This window comes from Amphibalanus amphitrite, unplaced genomic scaffold (assembly GCF_019059575.1).
Source record: "Amphibalanus amphitrite isolate SeventyFive unplaced genomic scaffold, NRLGWU_Aamphi_draft 000022F_arrow, whole genome shotgun sequence".
NCBI lineage: Eukaryota > Metazoa > Arthropoda > Thecostraca > Balanomorpha > Balanidae > Amphibalanus > Amphibalanus amphitrite.
The window spans coordinates 1117216-1134183 of NW_024881518.1; the positions used below are offsets into that span (position 1 = coordinate 1117216).

At 52.1% G+C, this 16968-nt stretch overlaps 2 protein-coding genes across 5 annotated transcripts in view; one reads left to right on the plus strand and one right to left on the minus strand.

Moving 5' to 3' along the window:
* The window catches only part of LOC122391982 (diacylglycerol lipase-beta-like), a 39495-nt gene that overhangs the window by 4923 nt on the left and 17604 nt on the right, over nucleotides 1-16968 (minus strand). For 3 of the 4 annotated variants that reach the window (XM_043386389.1, XM_043386372.1, XM_043386380.1), the window contains exons 2-15: nucleotides 12864-13233; nucleotides 12242-12448; nucleotides 11764-11873; nucleotides 11219-11342; nucleotides 8873-8967; nucleotides 8524-8670; nucleotides 8093-8240; nucleotides 7622-7745; nucleotides 7100-7240; nucleotides 6536-6647; nucleotides 5888-5980; nucleotides 5373-5527; nucleotides 4947-5081; nucleotides 4462-4580 (exon numbers count right to left, since the gene is read on the minus strand). In XM_043386389.1, the coding sequence (XP_043242324.1) occupies nucleotides 4462-4580; nucleotides 4947-5081; nucleotides 5373-5527; nucleotides 5888-5980; nucleotides 6536-6647; nucleotides 7100-7240; nucleotides 7622-7745; nucleotides 8093-8240; nucleotides 8524-8670; nucleotides 8873-8967; nucleotides 11219-11342; nucleotides 11764-11873; nucleotides 12242-12448; nucleotides 12864-12958 (1805 nt within the window). In that variant the 5' untranslated portion in view covers nucleotides 12959-13233. The remainder of the gene's footprint in view (nucleotides 1-4461; nucleotides 4581-4946; nucleotides 5082-5372; nucleotides 5528-5887; nucleotides 5981-6535; nucleotides 6648-7099; nucleotides 7241-7621; nucleotides 7746-8092; nucleotides 8241-8523; nucleotides 8671-8872; nucleotides 8968-11218; nucleotides 11343-11763; nucleotides 11874-12241; nucleotides 12449-12863; nucleotides 13234-16968) is intronic. The other variant, XM_043386398.1, reaches the window with a different exon arrangement.
* Nucleotides 14257-15705, plus strand: LOC122391384 (facilitated trehalose transporter Tret1-like). The gene has a single exon (XM_043385203.1). The coding sequence runs from the start codon at nucleotides 14257-14259 to the stop codon at nucleotides 15703-15705; it is 1449 nt and encodes a 482-aa protein (XP_043241138.1).

A 16968-nucleotide genomic window follows, 5' to 3' on the forward strand; every position in this document is an offset into this window, starting at 1 on the left:
TCCCTTGGAGCGGCACCGCTGCTCCCGAGGGAGCGCACCCCGTAGCCGGGTGCAGTGAGTGCCTTGGGGCTGGGTGGCCTGTCCTCTGGACGGGCTCAGGCCCAGGGGCGCCGCCACGGATTTTTGACTGGGGGGGACGGACTGACCGACTGAAAACCCAAAAGTAGACATTCTTACCGTGGCTTTTCGGATGCATTCAACGTTTAAAGCCACTTTTAAGTTTTAACATAGGGTTTTGAACTGAAGTACCTAACAGTGTTGTAGCTTGAGGTGAGACGAGAACAAATCAGGAGCTTTTATGGCCCAACGATCACCCTAGCCAAATATATCGGTATCGATTTTAGGTTTGAAGACTGAAGTCATTCCCATAGATTACACTTTGTCATTCTCTTACCGAGGAATCCATTCCCTTACGGAAAAATGCTAGCCAATCAGCATTCAGCTGGTTTGAACTACGTACTATGCTTGGTCAACGCGTAATCAGCTTCCGCTGCAATACCTATAGGTAAGTAGGCCCATGGGTGTCGATTTGTATACCTTTGGGGGTGCTGCAGCACCCCCAATGCTCAAATGAGCACCCCCAATGGTTTTCCGGGCACCCCCAATGGTTTTGTCCCTCAATAACTCCCACTAACTCTGCTTGAGGAAAATAATTGTTCTGCAGTAGTTCACTACTAAAAATAAAACAATTACGCAATTTACAAGGCATGAAATAAAGATGTAAAGAAAAGAAAAGTTAGTTAAGAAGAAGGGCGAAAAAAAGACGTTAAGTTGCAAAGATGGTGTGGGTCCGTCGTACACGGGTGTCGGACCCTTAGAGCTGCTGGCGCGTACCCTTTACAAGCCGGCAGGGGGCTCCAGAGACCGGCGACGGGCCCTCAGAGGCCGGCAAAGGGTCATCAGAGGCCGGTGGTACCTTCAGAAACCCTGTGGGGTCATCTTTAGAGACCGGAACGGGCTCAGGCGCTGATGGGGCCCTCAGAGTCGCCGGTGTGGGGCCTTCAAATGTCACCGGTGGCAGGGTGGCCGTCACATGCGCACTTGTGGGGCCTTCAGAAGCTACGATGTTGGGCCCTCAGAGCCGCCGATATAGGGCCTTTAGAGGCACTAGTGTGGGGCCCTCAGATATGGCAATGTGGGGCCCTCGGACTGGAGGCGCCGGTGTGGGGGCTCTCAGAGACACTGGTTTAGGGCCATCACAGGCGCGCGTTGGGCCCTCAGAACTGCTGTTACGGAACGGATCCTTCATAGGCCGACAAGAAGATATCAAGAGGTCACCGGTGCCTTCAGGAGCCTTGTGGGGTTCTCAGAGACTGGCATGGTGCGCTCAGACGCCGCTGGGACCCTCCGTGTCACCTGTGTGGGGCCGTCAGGGTCGCTGGTAACTGTCAAGGGCCCTCAGAACCGCCCATGTAGGGTTTTTAAAGACATTGGTATAGGGCCTCAGAGTTAGGGGTGTGGGGCCCTCAGAGACGCCGGTGTGGCGCTCAGGGGCGCCGGTGAGGGCCCTCACAGTCGCCGTTATAGGGGCCCTCAGAGAAATGGGTGTGGGGCCATTACAGGCGGGTGTGCAGCTCCTAGAGCTGGCCCCCTAGAGGCCGGTTAAGACCCCCAGAGGCCGGCAAGTGGCCCTCAGAGGCTGGCTTGGGGCCCTTATGGAGATCTTAATGTTAGTACTTGTGGGCCCATGAGGTGTTCTTACGAGCCCTGTGGGGCCCTTCTGAGTCCAAATATAGCCAACGTGGACCCTCAGTGGCCAATTGGCGCCGCAGTGCCCCTCAGGCCCGAATAATCCGATGGGCCCCTGAACCTGATGGGGCGGGGGGGGGGGGCTCACGGGCCCACCTGGCTACGCCACTGAGGAAAATCGTAAACCCATAAATATCGAAATGCAATCACCTGTTATTTTTTCAGCGATTATTGTGATCGTCTGATAAACGCCAGAGCCTCGTAGCTATACCGTTGCCTCCCGCGCAATGTCCGCCCCTGCCGACCGCAGGGGCTGCTGCACCGGTGCTAATCGCGGTCATCGGTTTCTGTCACCTTATTACAGAGGTGCCGGGGCTGCTGCCGAGCTGCCGGCAAATGTACGCGTTTTTTTCGGAAAGATGTTTATGTAATGAGGTAGCCAAGTACTAGGACGAGCAGAATGATTTTGAAGAACGTTCAACCTTTGGGAAATATTAGTGGAAATCCCGGGATTATCAGTACCTTACAATGGCAAAGCTACAATCTTTCACCCGGTGCAGGGGTTGAGCACCCCCAACCATTTTGAAAAATCGACACCCCTGTAGCCTCTACGAAAGATGGAAAAAAGTGATGTAAAAATAAATGTAAAAACCTTTTGAAAATATTCATTATTTCCTGACCATTTTAAGTTTAAAAACTCATAAAACTGTGCCAAAACAACTGGTTTGAGGAAAGTAGTTTAGGCATTAGGTATTTCCTTAAAGTAATGGCTATAGACCGCATTCCCACAGAGTACCTACCTATATACACATCTGGTGTCCGATTCAGTTTGACACGGCAAAGCCTCGTGTTCTATCACGGTATAATTGCTGATGTATGCCACTAATATGATCGATAATGCATATTGCATAGGTAGGTAATGCATGTTGCATACCCGCGTGGGGGAGGGGGCGTTGTATAGTCACAAATCTCTCTTTTTGGTTTGTGCACGAATCGGCGCGAAGCGCCGCGAAAATTGGCAAAAAAAAAACATTAGGCAAACTGCTCCAAAATACGAATTTTGCAGCCCGTGTAACAAGCTTGATACTAGAAAACCTTAGGTCAGGAAAACTAACTCAAGTAGTCAAGTCGCCTCAAAGTTTTGTGGTCCTGTCAACCGTATAGCTTATTTCTTAGAAGCTGGAAATTTAGTGTAGCGTGACTGCAGAAGTGTGGGGTCGGAGCCGGAATCAGTCGGAGTTGATTGTTTTGGCCAGTTTTGGCCAGAGTCGGAGTTGAGGTCTTCGAAAATGTTCGGATTTTGACTTCGAGGTCGGATTGGTGTTAAGTCATGTTCTTGGCTGGTTAGACGAAATATATTATGTAGGCCCGTGTTCGGCCAGTCGTGTTATACGACACACGTTAATCACGATATCAAAAATCGGCAGTTCCGCGATGACAGGTCGGATAAGAGCTGGAGATTTTGTTGGCCGAGGTGGCAGGGGTCAGACCAATGCATGTAGGCCCACACCCCATATACTGAGTATCTAAACCTCCTGGATCCTCTCAGATTCGGCACCGGCCGTTCCATCTCTTCCATCCTCAGGACAGTCAAACCCTTCTCCTCCACGCCGCAACCCCCTGCTCCGGGCTGGACGGGCAACTCTATCCCATGCGGAAATGGCTCCACTGGAGCTACATATAGTCCTTTGCCGGGTGCAGTGAGTGCCAGTGGGCTGGGCTGCCTGTTCAATTGGTGGGGTTCATCCTAAGTGGCTCACTGGGGTGGCTGCCCCGACCAATGTCTCCCACTAATTCTTTCATACTTGCGGCTCTGAAATGGTCTCATTGGACCGAAGGGCATAATCAAATTTCGAGTAGGAAAACAACCAGTAAAACGCCTTTTGGGGCGACCAACGGAGCGAGCGAGAGGGTGGGGTGGGCCTTGCACGTGCGAAATTGCGAGGGGATACATACAACTAACTTGTGCACTGCACCCTTCTAACCGGTCCCTAACGATGGATATGCATTGCCTAGTGGGTATACCTACCTACATGCCAACTTTCAGCGCAATCGGCCCAGTAGTTGCCGAGATATTGAAATTGTTACAAAACTGACACCTCTTCGTTTTTCACGTGGCACGTGCATATGGGGTCACTCACATGCATCGGGAATAGTCCGATGCTCGTTAGAAGGAATGAATCTAGTGCTACCCTACAAAAAATTACCGCATGTAAATCGGTCAAGTGAGTGAATGCTGAGATCACTTGACCGGTCACGCCTAGCAAAAGCGTGACCACGGCATACTCAGAAATTTCCGTTAACATACGAAAGACTACGCTCGCTTCGCTCGCTCCGTAATGAGTTTGGGGGGGGACGTCCCCCTTCCATTCTGAGAGTGGGGGGGACGCGTCCCCCCCGTCCCCCCCGGTGGCGGCGCCCATGGGCTCAGCCCCGGCGACTCACTAGGGTGCCTGCCCAGACCAATGTCTCCCCCTATATCCTATCATCCTCCCGGCTCTGAAATGGTCTTATTGGACCGAAAGGGCCTAACCCAACAAAACAAACAGGAAATACGTCCATCTCGCGAATGTTTATCCATCTTTTGCAAAAACAGCTTAACAATGGCAACGACTAACTACCAAGACATAAACATAAACACTAAGCGTTTGGAGAAAGAATAAAAAACACTTCATTAAAAAATCAGAGCACAAAGAAATGACAGCTCTTTGGTCCGAGAATGTCACTGTCGCTCACGCCTCCACGTCCTCCCCGCCACCCGCCTCTACCCACCGTCCGTGTGCCTCCGTGGCCGTCGTCACGTGCAGCACGTGGCCGGGCAGGTACAGCGGCACGTGTTCGGCACGTGCGTCCGCCAGCATGGCTCGCTCGGCCACGTCCACCAGCGACTCCTGGCGGCGGAGAGAGGAACCGGTGGTAGAACGATTACAACGTGCGGCAGGGGTACGGATACAAAGCGAGAGGGCATAAACAAAAACACCCAACGGCAAACCAGATGCTGATAAAAAAGGACTAAATATAATCTCCATTTATGATAATAACTCGACATTCATTCATTGTAGCTGCAAGAGAAAGAAAATCAATGCCAATAAATTGCTTAAAATTTTTTACGCTTATGAAAAGCATAGTCTTATTACGTAAAACCAATAAGAATACCGCTATTCCTCAGCAGCCCCCCCCCCCCAAAAAAAAACAACAACAAACCAACAATAACAATGATAATAAGCAACAGACCAGCCCATCACCCCACCACTCACGTAGTTGCTGCGGTCCACAGAGTCCACCAGCGGCCGGTGCACGTCAGTCTCCGAGTCTCTGCCGTCCTCCGGGGTGACCAGGTCGTGCGAGGCGCCGCACGCGCAGTTACAGCACGCTCGGTATAACAGCGAGTGCTGGGAGGAAACACAGATATACACACAGGTTACAAACATACTGCAAGACAAGCAGACATACACACAGTTACAACATGCCCGGTACAATAGCGTGTGCTGGCGACAACAAAAGTATTGTAAATTTTCCGACATATATTCTAAACTGTCAGTTGTCACCTTACACCTATCCTAAAGTACCTGCCTAACCCCATCAACAGCTGCTACTATAGTCCAAGTCCAGTTAACCAAGTCAACCTCATCGGCCCACTCCTAGCCGTGGTCACCCGAGATTACTTTACGTGTGTCACCGACCTTGCTGAGCGTGCAGGCGTTCAACGCATCCTCCAGCTCATTCTTGAGCTTCTCCACGGCGGCCACGGAGAGCCGGGGTACCAGGTCGTCCCCACACACCACGGACATGACGTAGGCCTGCATGTCCTCGCTCAGTGGACGGCTCACCAGGCCGCCTGCGGAGCGCGGAACGAAGCAGAGGGACGGTTAGGGTTGGAGAGGGAGTCAGTCCAAACGTGGAGTGGACATAATGAACAAAATATTTCCACATTCCCAGAAGAGCAAACACGGAGCTAGCGTAAGACGTCACTGGTCCAGGGGATGTTTGTCATTGACGTCCGACTGCCTGCAGCATTTCAAAATCGGCCGATATTTGATATATGTCAAATAATAGTAACCGCAATATGTAGCATAACTTGTGAATGGATATGCAGTTGAGCAGCCATCACTTGAGCCATCCCATCAAAATTTTCAACCAAGAGAGGCCACACAGACCCCATTTTCTTGTCGGTGCGCTGGTGGCGCCGCCGTCTCACCTGGCGGCGAGAAGGCGAAACACTGGAGTCGCGGGTGGGTGGGCAGGAGCATCCGTGCTAGTAGGGCCGCCGCGCCAGCGCCCAAACTGTGGCCTGTGGAACACAATCAGAGGGCTTACAGACAGCGCACGGTAGAGATGTGATGCAGAACATTTAGGAAAATCTGGGGAACTCGGGAATGCTGTCCTGACGACACACTCATAAATGTCAACACAAACGTGGTCAAGTCGGGGTATTAAGGTCCCGTAGGTCCCGTCCCGTTGGTAGAGCGTTGGACTCTGCGTGGTGGGAGCACACGTTCCCGGTTACAAAAGCCCGGGTTCGAAGCGCGACGGGCGCTTGACAATTATGGGCCTCCTGACAGGTATGGTTGCGGTTGGTGGCAGGCCGTAGCCAGGCGAAGTCAGTGAGGGGACCGGCCGTGCGCGGCTTTGTGCGTACGTTAAACTTTGGACTCTACTCTACATTCTGCCATAGAACTGGAATTGCGCGATCGGAGGGTAGAGGGCAGGGTCACCGCAACAAGCTTTGCTTAGCGGTGGCTCTGTCCTTGTGAATCCTTCCCATCAAAAGGTTCGGACTAAATTTATTTTTAAAAAAAATCTACTGAGAACTGAGAAGGGATGATAACATAACCCCTCAACTTACCGGTGACCACCACCGTGTAGTCGGGGTGCATGGTGACCGCCCTGTCCAGCGCCTCCGTCTCTCGCAGCGTGGTCTCGATGTAGCGAGCCGCCTGCAGCATCCCTTTGTGGGCCTGACGGAAAGCGGAGGATCAACAGTAAATGCCAGGGCTACGTGTTAGACATGCCGGTCAGACATTCGAGTTTAATGCACAAGTCAGGGTTATGGATCAGGGTTACGGATCAGGGTTAATAATGAGGGTTTTGAGTCAGGGTTACGAGCCAATGTTACGGTCCAAGGATCAGCGTTAAGGATACGGGTCGGGGTTACGGGCCAAAGTTCCAGGCCAGGCTAGGACACACAGCCGATAGATCACGAGTCACAGCTGTGAAATTATTGCTCACGCGAAATGGAGGTTTTTGTGAATCCTGACAATCTGATAACTGATAACCAAACACGACACAATCATCTGTAACTTAGCAGTGGAAACTAAGCCGCATCACACTGGCAGTGGCAGCAATGTAGCTTATATTTTGCAACCAATCTTATCTTTCTCGCCCTCAGACAGAGGCTGTACCTACTTACCCTGTCCTGCGGCCGCCCAGTCTCCTCCACGACAGCCGAGTCCAGACAGAGGTCTGTCAGGGCGTCTATGACAGAGAGGGTACCTCGGACAGCGACCACGATACTCTCAGCGGCGTGATCCACCGCCACTAGAAACGCCACCTGGTGCAATAAAGACAGAGCACGGTCTCAATGTGTGTTATCCTGGCGCTGATTTCATAAAACGGTGCAAATTACGATTAATCTTCTATGAAACTGGCCGTGGCGATCTTAATATGACAAACAATGCATAATAGGAACGGTGCAAACATCAATGCAGTGATCATAGACACAGTGCCCTTTCGCTCGGATGTACACCAATAAACGTTGTCCTTAACAATCCCAATTTAACAAGACACCTTCCCTTTGCTGGACTATAGAGCTTAAATCAGATTTTGTTCTCTTGGCCTCTGTTAGCTGCACAGGACTATCGCCAAGTAGACGTTTCCAAGGAGTACACAGTACACACAGCTGATTTAAAGTTCCCACCGACCCCTCCCTTACCTGGTAGAGCCGGTTGACGAAGGAGACGTAGAGAAAGTCGCCGTCCTCCAGGGCAGTGCACTCTTGCAGCGCGGCGGTGTTACAGAGACAGCAGTTGTCCCCCAGAGCCAGCGACGGCTTCCCCCTGTCAGTAGTCAGCGTAAAGTCGGTGCCATTGAAGAAGTCACACCAAACCAGGTCAAGTAACCCGAATCTGACTCAGCCGCCATCCATGTCTGACCCTCTGACCGTCTCCAACACTACCGTCACTCGTGTCTGACCCCTCTATTCCTGCCGTTACCTGGACATTCTGACCCTGCCGTGATCTCTGATCTTACCGTGATATCTGATCTTACCGTGATATCTGATCTTACCGTGATATCTGATCTTACCGTGATCTCTGATCTTACCGTGATCTCTGATCTTACCGTGATCTCTGATCTTACCGTGCCCCATGTATGACCCTTCAAGACCCATTCGACCCTGTCTGACCTGTAGTGGGCGCAGCAGATGATGCGCCGCCACAGTAGTCGCAGAGAGGACGTCAGGCGTCCGTGCACGAACCACGGCCAGCCGTACACGCCCAGCGCGTACCGCATAAAGTGGGCCGCCCGCGGCACCGTCATCCAGTCCGAGCGCGCTGCGGACGGAAGGGGGGAGGGGGGAGGTGAGTATCGAAAGAAAGGGGAGCTTGGTGACCAATCATGGATGGATGGTAATCATAGCTAAAAGTCTGCTTTTCAACCACTGTGAGGCGTGAGCGGACACAGCCGGAAGGAAGCAAACCATTTCTTTAAAAAAGCGCAGCATTCTAAATTCTAATATAGTGTTATGGAAGCAAAACTATGTGAAAAGCACTAGCATAACACTCTAATCATCTGCAGTATCCTCCAATCGTCGTCTCCTCCCTCCCCCTCCCATACCGTGTGTCGCCGGTCTATGCTGCAGGTGCGCCGGCGGCTCGGGCGGCCCCTCCGGCTGGTTGGCGTGCTTCTGCTGCAGCAGGATCAGCCCGGCGACAACGTCTGACGGTACCAGGTCCACCTCGCCGACCAGGGTGGCGATGTGACCTGAAGAAGCGGGTCGGGTCAGATCAAGGTAAGGCGACACAATCTATTGACCTTTCCATACACCGTTACGATGTAGTCTGCCGAGGGTTAGGTCAAATAGGTATGGGCAACATTGTAGCACGAAAGCAGCACCAGCAGCAGCACTGGTATCTGCTTTCAGGGTGATGTGAGTAGGGTGGGCTTGTGGGAGTCAACTGCATACCTGCCACGTCTCTGAGCGCCTCCGACGTCTCGTCTGTGTGTAGACAGCAGCAGAGGAACCGGAACCGGGCGTGCCACAAACTGCGGCGCAATAGACTGTAGGCAGAACGGTCAGAAGGTGTCAGATGGGGTTGGAGGAACCGGAACCGGGCGTGCCACAAACTGCGGCGCAGCAGGCTGTGGACAGAACGGGTCACATGCGGTTAGAAAGGAATAAAACGGGGACATACGGGGTCAGAATCGATAGGGATGAAATCGGGTTTGACAGGGTCAGAATCATCGCTGAGAATATACTGAAGGGGGTGTCACATGCTAAAGAATGATCCCGTACAGACGATGCTGCTGGACTGGATAAGACGATTTCAAAATCATAGATCAAAAACGTTCAAACTTCAATTTACGCATTTTAGAATCGCTCAGAATGGAACAGACTGGGCGCCATGAGTCAGAAAACGTTCAGACGATCTATGAAACGGTGCAAAACCAGATGACAGATTACAACAAGGTAAATGAGAAGGCATGGGCCCAAATGCAATAAGTATGGGTCACACTAGTGACAGGTTACGATGAGTCGCAGAGCTAGCACATCTAAAAGACAGCAGAAGCCATTACAAAGCTGGATTATTGGGAGCAGTAATGCACTATCGATGGGAAAGATCTTCAATGTGAAACGCCCCAATTACATTAGGCCTCAAACACGTCTGGCGGGCGAAGAGGAAAATAAGATTCTTATCACCAATGACATAAACGGTAGAAATACCTAACGGTGGTAGCAATACACGATATCTTACATCTAATTATTGACGACACGTCATCGCGATAGGAACCCCCGAGCATTCAGCAAACGAAAAGTAATAAATATTTTCATCCAGTGACGTGAGGAAAGCTCTAACCGTGCTGGTATTAAATTTCAATGTCGCATAAAACACAGTTCGAGGCAGATCCCTGGGCAGATCCTAGCGCAAAGTGCGTGCTGGGGAAAGCTGCTAGCGAAATGAACGCGGAACACGGGACGGGAAGATCGCACACACTGATGCTGCCAGAGGAAAATCGCTCCAGTTTAGTTCCAACAAAGGAAGATCAATCATCGGCCTGCATGAACAATCACTTCAGATCGCGCACTGAAACTCTATGCACTGTCATAACTGAGGAAAATATCACTCAACTATGTGTCATATCAGCCACTGGAATTCCTTGCCTACAGACTCCGCTATGTTAGCAATGCTAACTGAGCCTAACACGGATACAATAAGCTCTTGCACATTGTTCGACAAAACGCATGAAGGGGAATTTCATGTAAGCCATGTTAAATCTGTACCATAAGATGGAATTCCATGGAACTACCGAGCCTAAAAATGAGTTAAACTGAGTTTGACCGCACCTTTGTCAGGGAGTTCCACAGCTGAACAAGCTCACAAAGCACAATGGCCCGTTCAAAGTTCGGATTGTTCCAAATTCAGCACACGACTCAGCCTCGTTTATCAATGCTGTCCCGTGTTTGTCAGTCTGTAGTCGGTGGTCGATGCGAAAAAGGGAGGAAAGGAAGGGGAGAAAGATAGAGCAAGAAAGGGAGAGGAGAGGGAGAGGGAGAGAGAGAGAGGGAGAGAGAGGGAGAGAGAGAGAGAGAGGGGGGAATGAGGAGATGCAGATGAAGAAACATAATAAAAGAAAAGAGAGAGCGGGAATGAATTAACCGCTGCCCCGCCGTGCCATCGCCTTTCTATACGGCCTTGCGTGATAAGACAGGAGCAGCACTGCGCGACCCTCACAGTCCTTGTGGTGAGGAAGACAACGCTCTGACTTAGTCCCGGACACACCTGGCCTCAACAATGATGACGGGCCAGCTGTCTGAACTTTTGCTTGTGGGTTAGCATAGAATCTAAGATGCGCACACGCATTGTGGGTTCTAGGGGACACGCTTGAGGGAATATTGGAGCCGAATGAAATGAGTCCGCAGGCTGCCTATCATTATCAACGCATCCTCACCGCATTATTTAGAGGGAAGAAACGTTACAAGCAGATACGTTATCAAAGGACCATATCTAAAGCAGTGGGCGATAAGGTTAGATGCACATCGTTTTTTATTGTTACGGTAAACGTCTAAGCACGTCTGAGCTCTTTCTGCTCACGTTAATGTTATTAATAGCTCATATCTTCCATAACCTAACTTGTCTCACGGTAAATGCGCCCTTTGCAGGTGTGTTTGAGCTGAATTTTCTATTTTAGCGTTGCTTTAGCCATCTTCATCCCTTCCCATCCCAACCCGCTCCCTACCTAGCCTCTCAACACCGTCGTTCAACGAGTACGTCCCCCCCCCTCCCCAGCGCCCCATCCGGGGGTGTCTCACCTCTTTTTGCGTCGTGCGCTGCTGTAGCCTGCTCCACTGAGACTGACGGAGCCAAGCGGGTCAAACACCACTGCCAGGCCGATCAGGATGACGACAGAGCGTAGCCAGTTACAGATGACCAGAGCTGCGGGAGGGGGCGGGGGCAGGTCAGGTCATTGCAGTGTTAGGCCATTGGTCACGAGGTCATAAGAGGGTAGGAGGGAGACAGACAGAGCTCACAGAATTAAAGGTCTGGGTCTGATTCCCCTCCATTTGCTTTACCATGATGGCCTGCACGGTAGTTGGCCTTTGTCCACCTTTCTCTGACCTTTGACTGACGTATGATGATCCGTACGATCGCTGCTGACCTATGATGACCTTAAGGATCATTGCTGAACTGTCCCTGACCTTTGAGTGACCTTTGATGACGTTTGGGATCATTGCTGTCCTTTCTCTGACCTTTCACTGACCTATGATCTGTAAGGTCGTTGCTGACCTTTATCTGACCTTTCGCTGACTTATGACCTGTAGGATCATTGCTGACCTTCCCCTGACCTTTCACTGACCTATGATGACCTGCACGGTCGGAGAGGTGACCACACAGTGCCGAATATCCGAGCTCAGCCAGACGGAGCCCGCCACGTCCCAGCCGACAGAGAACAGGAACAGCGCCAATCTGGGGGGAACACAGAGAGAAAACACGGTCACAAAAGGTTCAGCGCAGTAACAGCGGTGGGCACTCGGCAGTCACAGTCGACATCACACACATTAGGACAGCGGCCGCCCGGCGTCTCTAATTGTAATGGTGCAGGGCAGGTAGACGGTAAGCAAGAGTCACCTTTCATTAGCCGCAAGACCCATCAAGAAGTTCGGGGCAAGGTACCGCCCTTTCCATCCAACATACCCTTCTTAGAAAAAATATCGAAGCAAAATGTTTGCATATATCACTGAGTAATCCATACCTGCAGTACAGCGCAGACCCATCCCCATCGACAAGCGAGGTGCAGGGACTCCCTCCCCTCCCTCCTTTCATCCCTCACTGACCTGCAGTACAGCAGTGAGGGCACGGCTCGGCGCGCCGCCGTCTCCATCACCGCACCACGTCCGCTGCAGACGATCAGAGACACCAGTAGCGGAACAGAGACCAGCAGCTGGAAGCCGCAGCCCAATATGTAGGTGGCCAGGGTGCCCCGCTGGGCGCACGTGCCGCCCGGGTCATGCGTCAGGTAGATGGTTGTCACCGCCAGAAGCCTGCAGCGGGAGCGGAAGTCAGAGTTAGGGAGTGCAGAGTCGGGGTTGAGTCGGAGTCGGTAGGAGTCGACAGTTATTCCGGAGTCGGAGTTGGAATAGATTTTTGGACGCCGGAGCCGGAGTCGGAGTAACCGAAAATTCATCGACTCCGCAAACCTGCCAGGGCTACGGAGTCGGACACGGTTGGAGTCAGAGTTACCGGAAATTCATTCGACTCCGCAGCAATGATCAGGGTTATAGAAAGAAGCAGGAGGTAACAGCGAGATACTCGGATTGACAAGGGCGGGATATAGAAGGAGGTTAAAGTCAACACACAATGACACAAGTCATAAATACCCCACCCCTGAAGGCTCTATCTAAGATAAATCAGCGATACTGTCGTTGAGTCGCCAGATTCCTCTTCTCGATCACTCACCAGGAATAGTTGATGACCAGCTCGAGGGCGGCAGGAAAGACAAAGTCATCAGAGGCCACTATCCACAGCCTACCAAAGGCTTGCAGTCCAGGCATGATGACAGTATACTGTTACCTCCAGCTGTAACTGTCACTAGGAGATCTTGCTGAAATCAGACAATCAATTACTGCGCTATGATTCTGAAAGCGGCACCGAAACGGTTCTAGTTAGTGCCTCCCGCACTCTTATGTCTTCAGCACAAATAGGTGAGCGGTAGTTAAGTGCTGTTTTCAGTTACAGTGTAGAAAAGAGGCTTGATTCACAGACTTCAGGCAAACAGGTGCAGATCAACAACGACTTCGAAAGTTCACAGTATATTGTAACTTCATAGCTGAAATGAAAAGAAAGTGTTAAACCAATACATTCAGAAACATGGGAAAGAGAGAATGTGTGAAAATATCTCCTCAAAAACAAATATTTTGAAGCATTATTTAACCCGTGCTACTCGACGACTTGGTCGAGGTCACACAAACACAAAACCGCTGGTCAAAGCAATTTGTGTTGAACAAACTACATCTTCCAGCAATCACCGTTCGGCATGTCAGGTCAGAAACATATTAGGATGAAAATGACTTTTGAAGGGTTGTGTTTATATAGCAGAAAGATCAGTAAACCCCAGGTAAATGCAAGATAGACAGTGTTTTTACGGTTGAGTGTGGAAAAATACACGGAAGCAACGTGAGAACGGACGTAGCACTCAAATGAGAAACCTAACCTGGCGATCTGCAACATCGCGGACTCGAACGTCGCATTAGCCATGGCTCACTGGCCCACCCCAATTCCAAACCTACGCCATTGTGCCACCCCGATCCGTCGCAGAAAGAGCCAGACTCCTCCCGTACCTACCACTCGCGCGGCGCAGATATCGCCAAGTCATCCCGGCCGGCGTTGGGCACACCTTGCTCCTCCGCTCATGGGTCGCCGCGTGTCAGATCACACCCGATCACCCCAACCAGTGGCGTCAAGTGTGCGTCACCACGATTCAATGGCGCCGACAACGACCGCCGACTGGCAACAACGGAAAACAATACTAGCCGAGACGTGACAAGGCTAGCCCCGAGCGGCTGCACCCGGCTCTAACCGGACGGAACCGGATACGAACGCCGACTACCGGCACGTGCACCGGGCAACACACATCCCCTGACGACACCTCCTCGGGTTAACGAATTCTCCGTCATCATTGACCGGGAGATATTCTCCGCCGCACTCCCCGGGGGGAATAAAACCTCGTCTGCGGATCCCGAGAGCCGTGAGTCCACCACCGTTCGCTGAGCAGGTGTCAGCCGCGTCTAGGAGGGCCCGTCTCGGCCAGTCTCTAGCGTAGCGACAGCCTCACCTCAGCAGCGGGAGCACCATGGGTCGACCGGAGGAGGCGGGTGAGACCAGCGGGTCAGAGGGCGAGTCACCGCGCCGCAGCCGGTTCGCGCTGCAGCTGGCGGCGGCCGTGGCGGCCAGCCACGCCTGTGCCATCAACTGTTACGCAATTGGCTGGGGTGTGACGGCCACCTGGCAGCTCCGTCAGACAGACGACGCTCCGCCGGGCGAGCTGCGCCTCAGTGACGCCGAGCGCGCCTGGCTCAACTCTGTGCTGTACCTGGGCACGGCCTTCGGCTGTCTGCTGGGCGGCCGGGCGGCGGCGCGCTTCGGGCCCCGGCTGGCGATGCTATACTCGCTGCTGCCGCTGGGTCTCAGCCAGGCGGCGGTGGCGCTGGCCAACAGCTCAGCGGTGCTCCTCGCCGCCCGGCTTCTTGTCGGTCTCACCTGCGGCGTGCCGTACGGCGTGTACGTGCTCTACATCAGCGGTACGTCATCTCCGCAGTACCGCGGGGCGCTCACCATCATGGCAGACATCGCCTGCATCTTGGCCATCATCTTCGGCGTGGCACTGGGCGAGGTGCTGAACTGGCGCTGGCTGGCGGCCATCTGCGGCATCGTCTCGGTGGTGCCCACCGGCGGTCTGCTGCTGCTGCTGCCCGACGATCCCGTCTGGCTGCTCAGCTGTGGCCGGCTCGCCGACGCCAAACGCTCAGCGGCTGCCTTTGGCGTGGATCTCGAGCTGGCAGACACCACCACCTTGGACGAGACGCCCGGCGGCTGGCGGGCCACCCTCGGCCTGCTCACGCAGCGCAAGAACCTGATGCCTCTCGGCATCGTGATGATGCTCAACCTCTTCAGCAGCTTCTCCGGCTACATGGCCATCCTGTCCTACTCGCTCGAGTTCTTCCGCATGGCTGGCTTCCAGCTGGACGCGGCCGTGTGCTCGATTCTGTTCTGCGCGATCCGCGTGCTGGCTGTCCTGCTGACGTCTACCCTGGTGGACCGTCTGGGCCGCCGCGTGCTGCTGGTATTCAGCTGCGGCGGCGTCTCCGTTTGCTACATGGGCCTGGTGGCCTACTACCAGCTGCCGGCGCTGCACCACCTCACCGCGCTGCCCATCGTACTGCTGCTAGCCGCCGGCTTCGTCTACTCGTCAGCACTCGCCTGTCTGCCGTTCTGCCTCGCTGGTGAGATCTTCCCTCTGCGCATGCGCCAGCTAGGCGGCTCGCTGGTCACCTTCAGCTACTGCACGTTCAGCATGCTGGCCACGCTGGCGTTCCCACACACAATGGCGGCATTGGGAGCGAGCGGCGTGTTCTTCACACACGGAGTGCTGATGGCCGGCGCGTGCCTGTTCACCCTGCTGGCGGTACCCGAGACCAAGGGGCTCTCACTGGCCGCCATAGAGACGCTGTTTGACAGGGACGCCTCGAAGGAGGAGGATGGCCCGGCGACCGGCGCCGACTACAGCAAAGGAGGAGTTTAGAAGACGGAGAGTGAGAAAAGAGTTACAGAGCACCGAATGATGTAACACTCTGAGGAGTGATGCAAATAACTGTACTGTGTACGGTCCCAGGCTGTTTCAGAATAATGATAATGTTATGTCGTCTAGACATAAAACAGGCTGTGTGATCATGGATCATTGATTCCTGATCACAAAGGAATAAGTACTGCCAGTGATTCGTTCATAAATAATGTCAATGATTGGATGGAATGTAAGATTTTGTTTGTGCTAAATTGCATATAGGGATGAAAATGTTAACAAGTGTTATGTGTATTCAATTATTGCCACCTGGCATCTACTTCGACAAATAATAGCATTTGATGGCCATAGATATCCTGCTAAAACCATCACTAACATGGTTGCTTAACTGATGCATTTTGGAAATGATAATACAAGGCACTAATTTATTGAGGTGAAAAGAATCAGTAATTTTGTGAAATGACTTGTGATTGACTTACTACCTGTATGGGACACCCATTGGCTACAGCTCATGACCCTAAAATTACAAACTATATAATGATGCAATTCTAATGATGTAGAAGCTTTGGGAACAATCAGTTCAGCCATCTTTTAGCTATGGGTTATCAAAATTGAAGCATTGCCAACATTTGCAGTTTGAACCCACAGTGGTCTGGGAAGTGGGGTACCCCTCTCACAACTGCCTCATTCACCCCTCAAGGTACCGAATGGTCCACCAAGTCAAGCTCACTTAAAGGAAAAGGGTCACCTTTAACATGGGGTTTGAAACTGAGATGGCCATCTTGTAGCCCGTGTCCGAAAACCCCGAGAGTGTCCCACCTTACGGCCGACTTCGGCCTCCATTCGTATGTATCGGCAATTTTAAAAGAAAATATGCCAGGAATGCGTCCTTATCCCAGGAATGCGTTCTTATCCTGTAATACAGCCACCCGCGGCGAGGCTTTGGTTTTTAACCAATCGGCTCCAATCAGCTCAGCTTTAACCAATCAGCTAATCTGACACAAGCCGACGAGTCTGTCTTCTGAAGGCTGATTGGCTTGAGTGTGATGTCATCGCTATGACATCATACAGAAGGTGCGGTAGAGGGTACAAACATAGTACCAATATGTTAAATAGTTTGACATACTTTTTTTGCGAATTATGCACTTCTGGCACCAGATTTAAAAAGAACATGAAAAATAATAATGTCAAAATGAAAAGCAACGATATCTTCATATTTCACGAAGGTGGCACTTTTCCTTTAAGCCAAATGGTTCAGGCTGGACA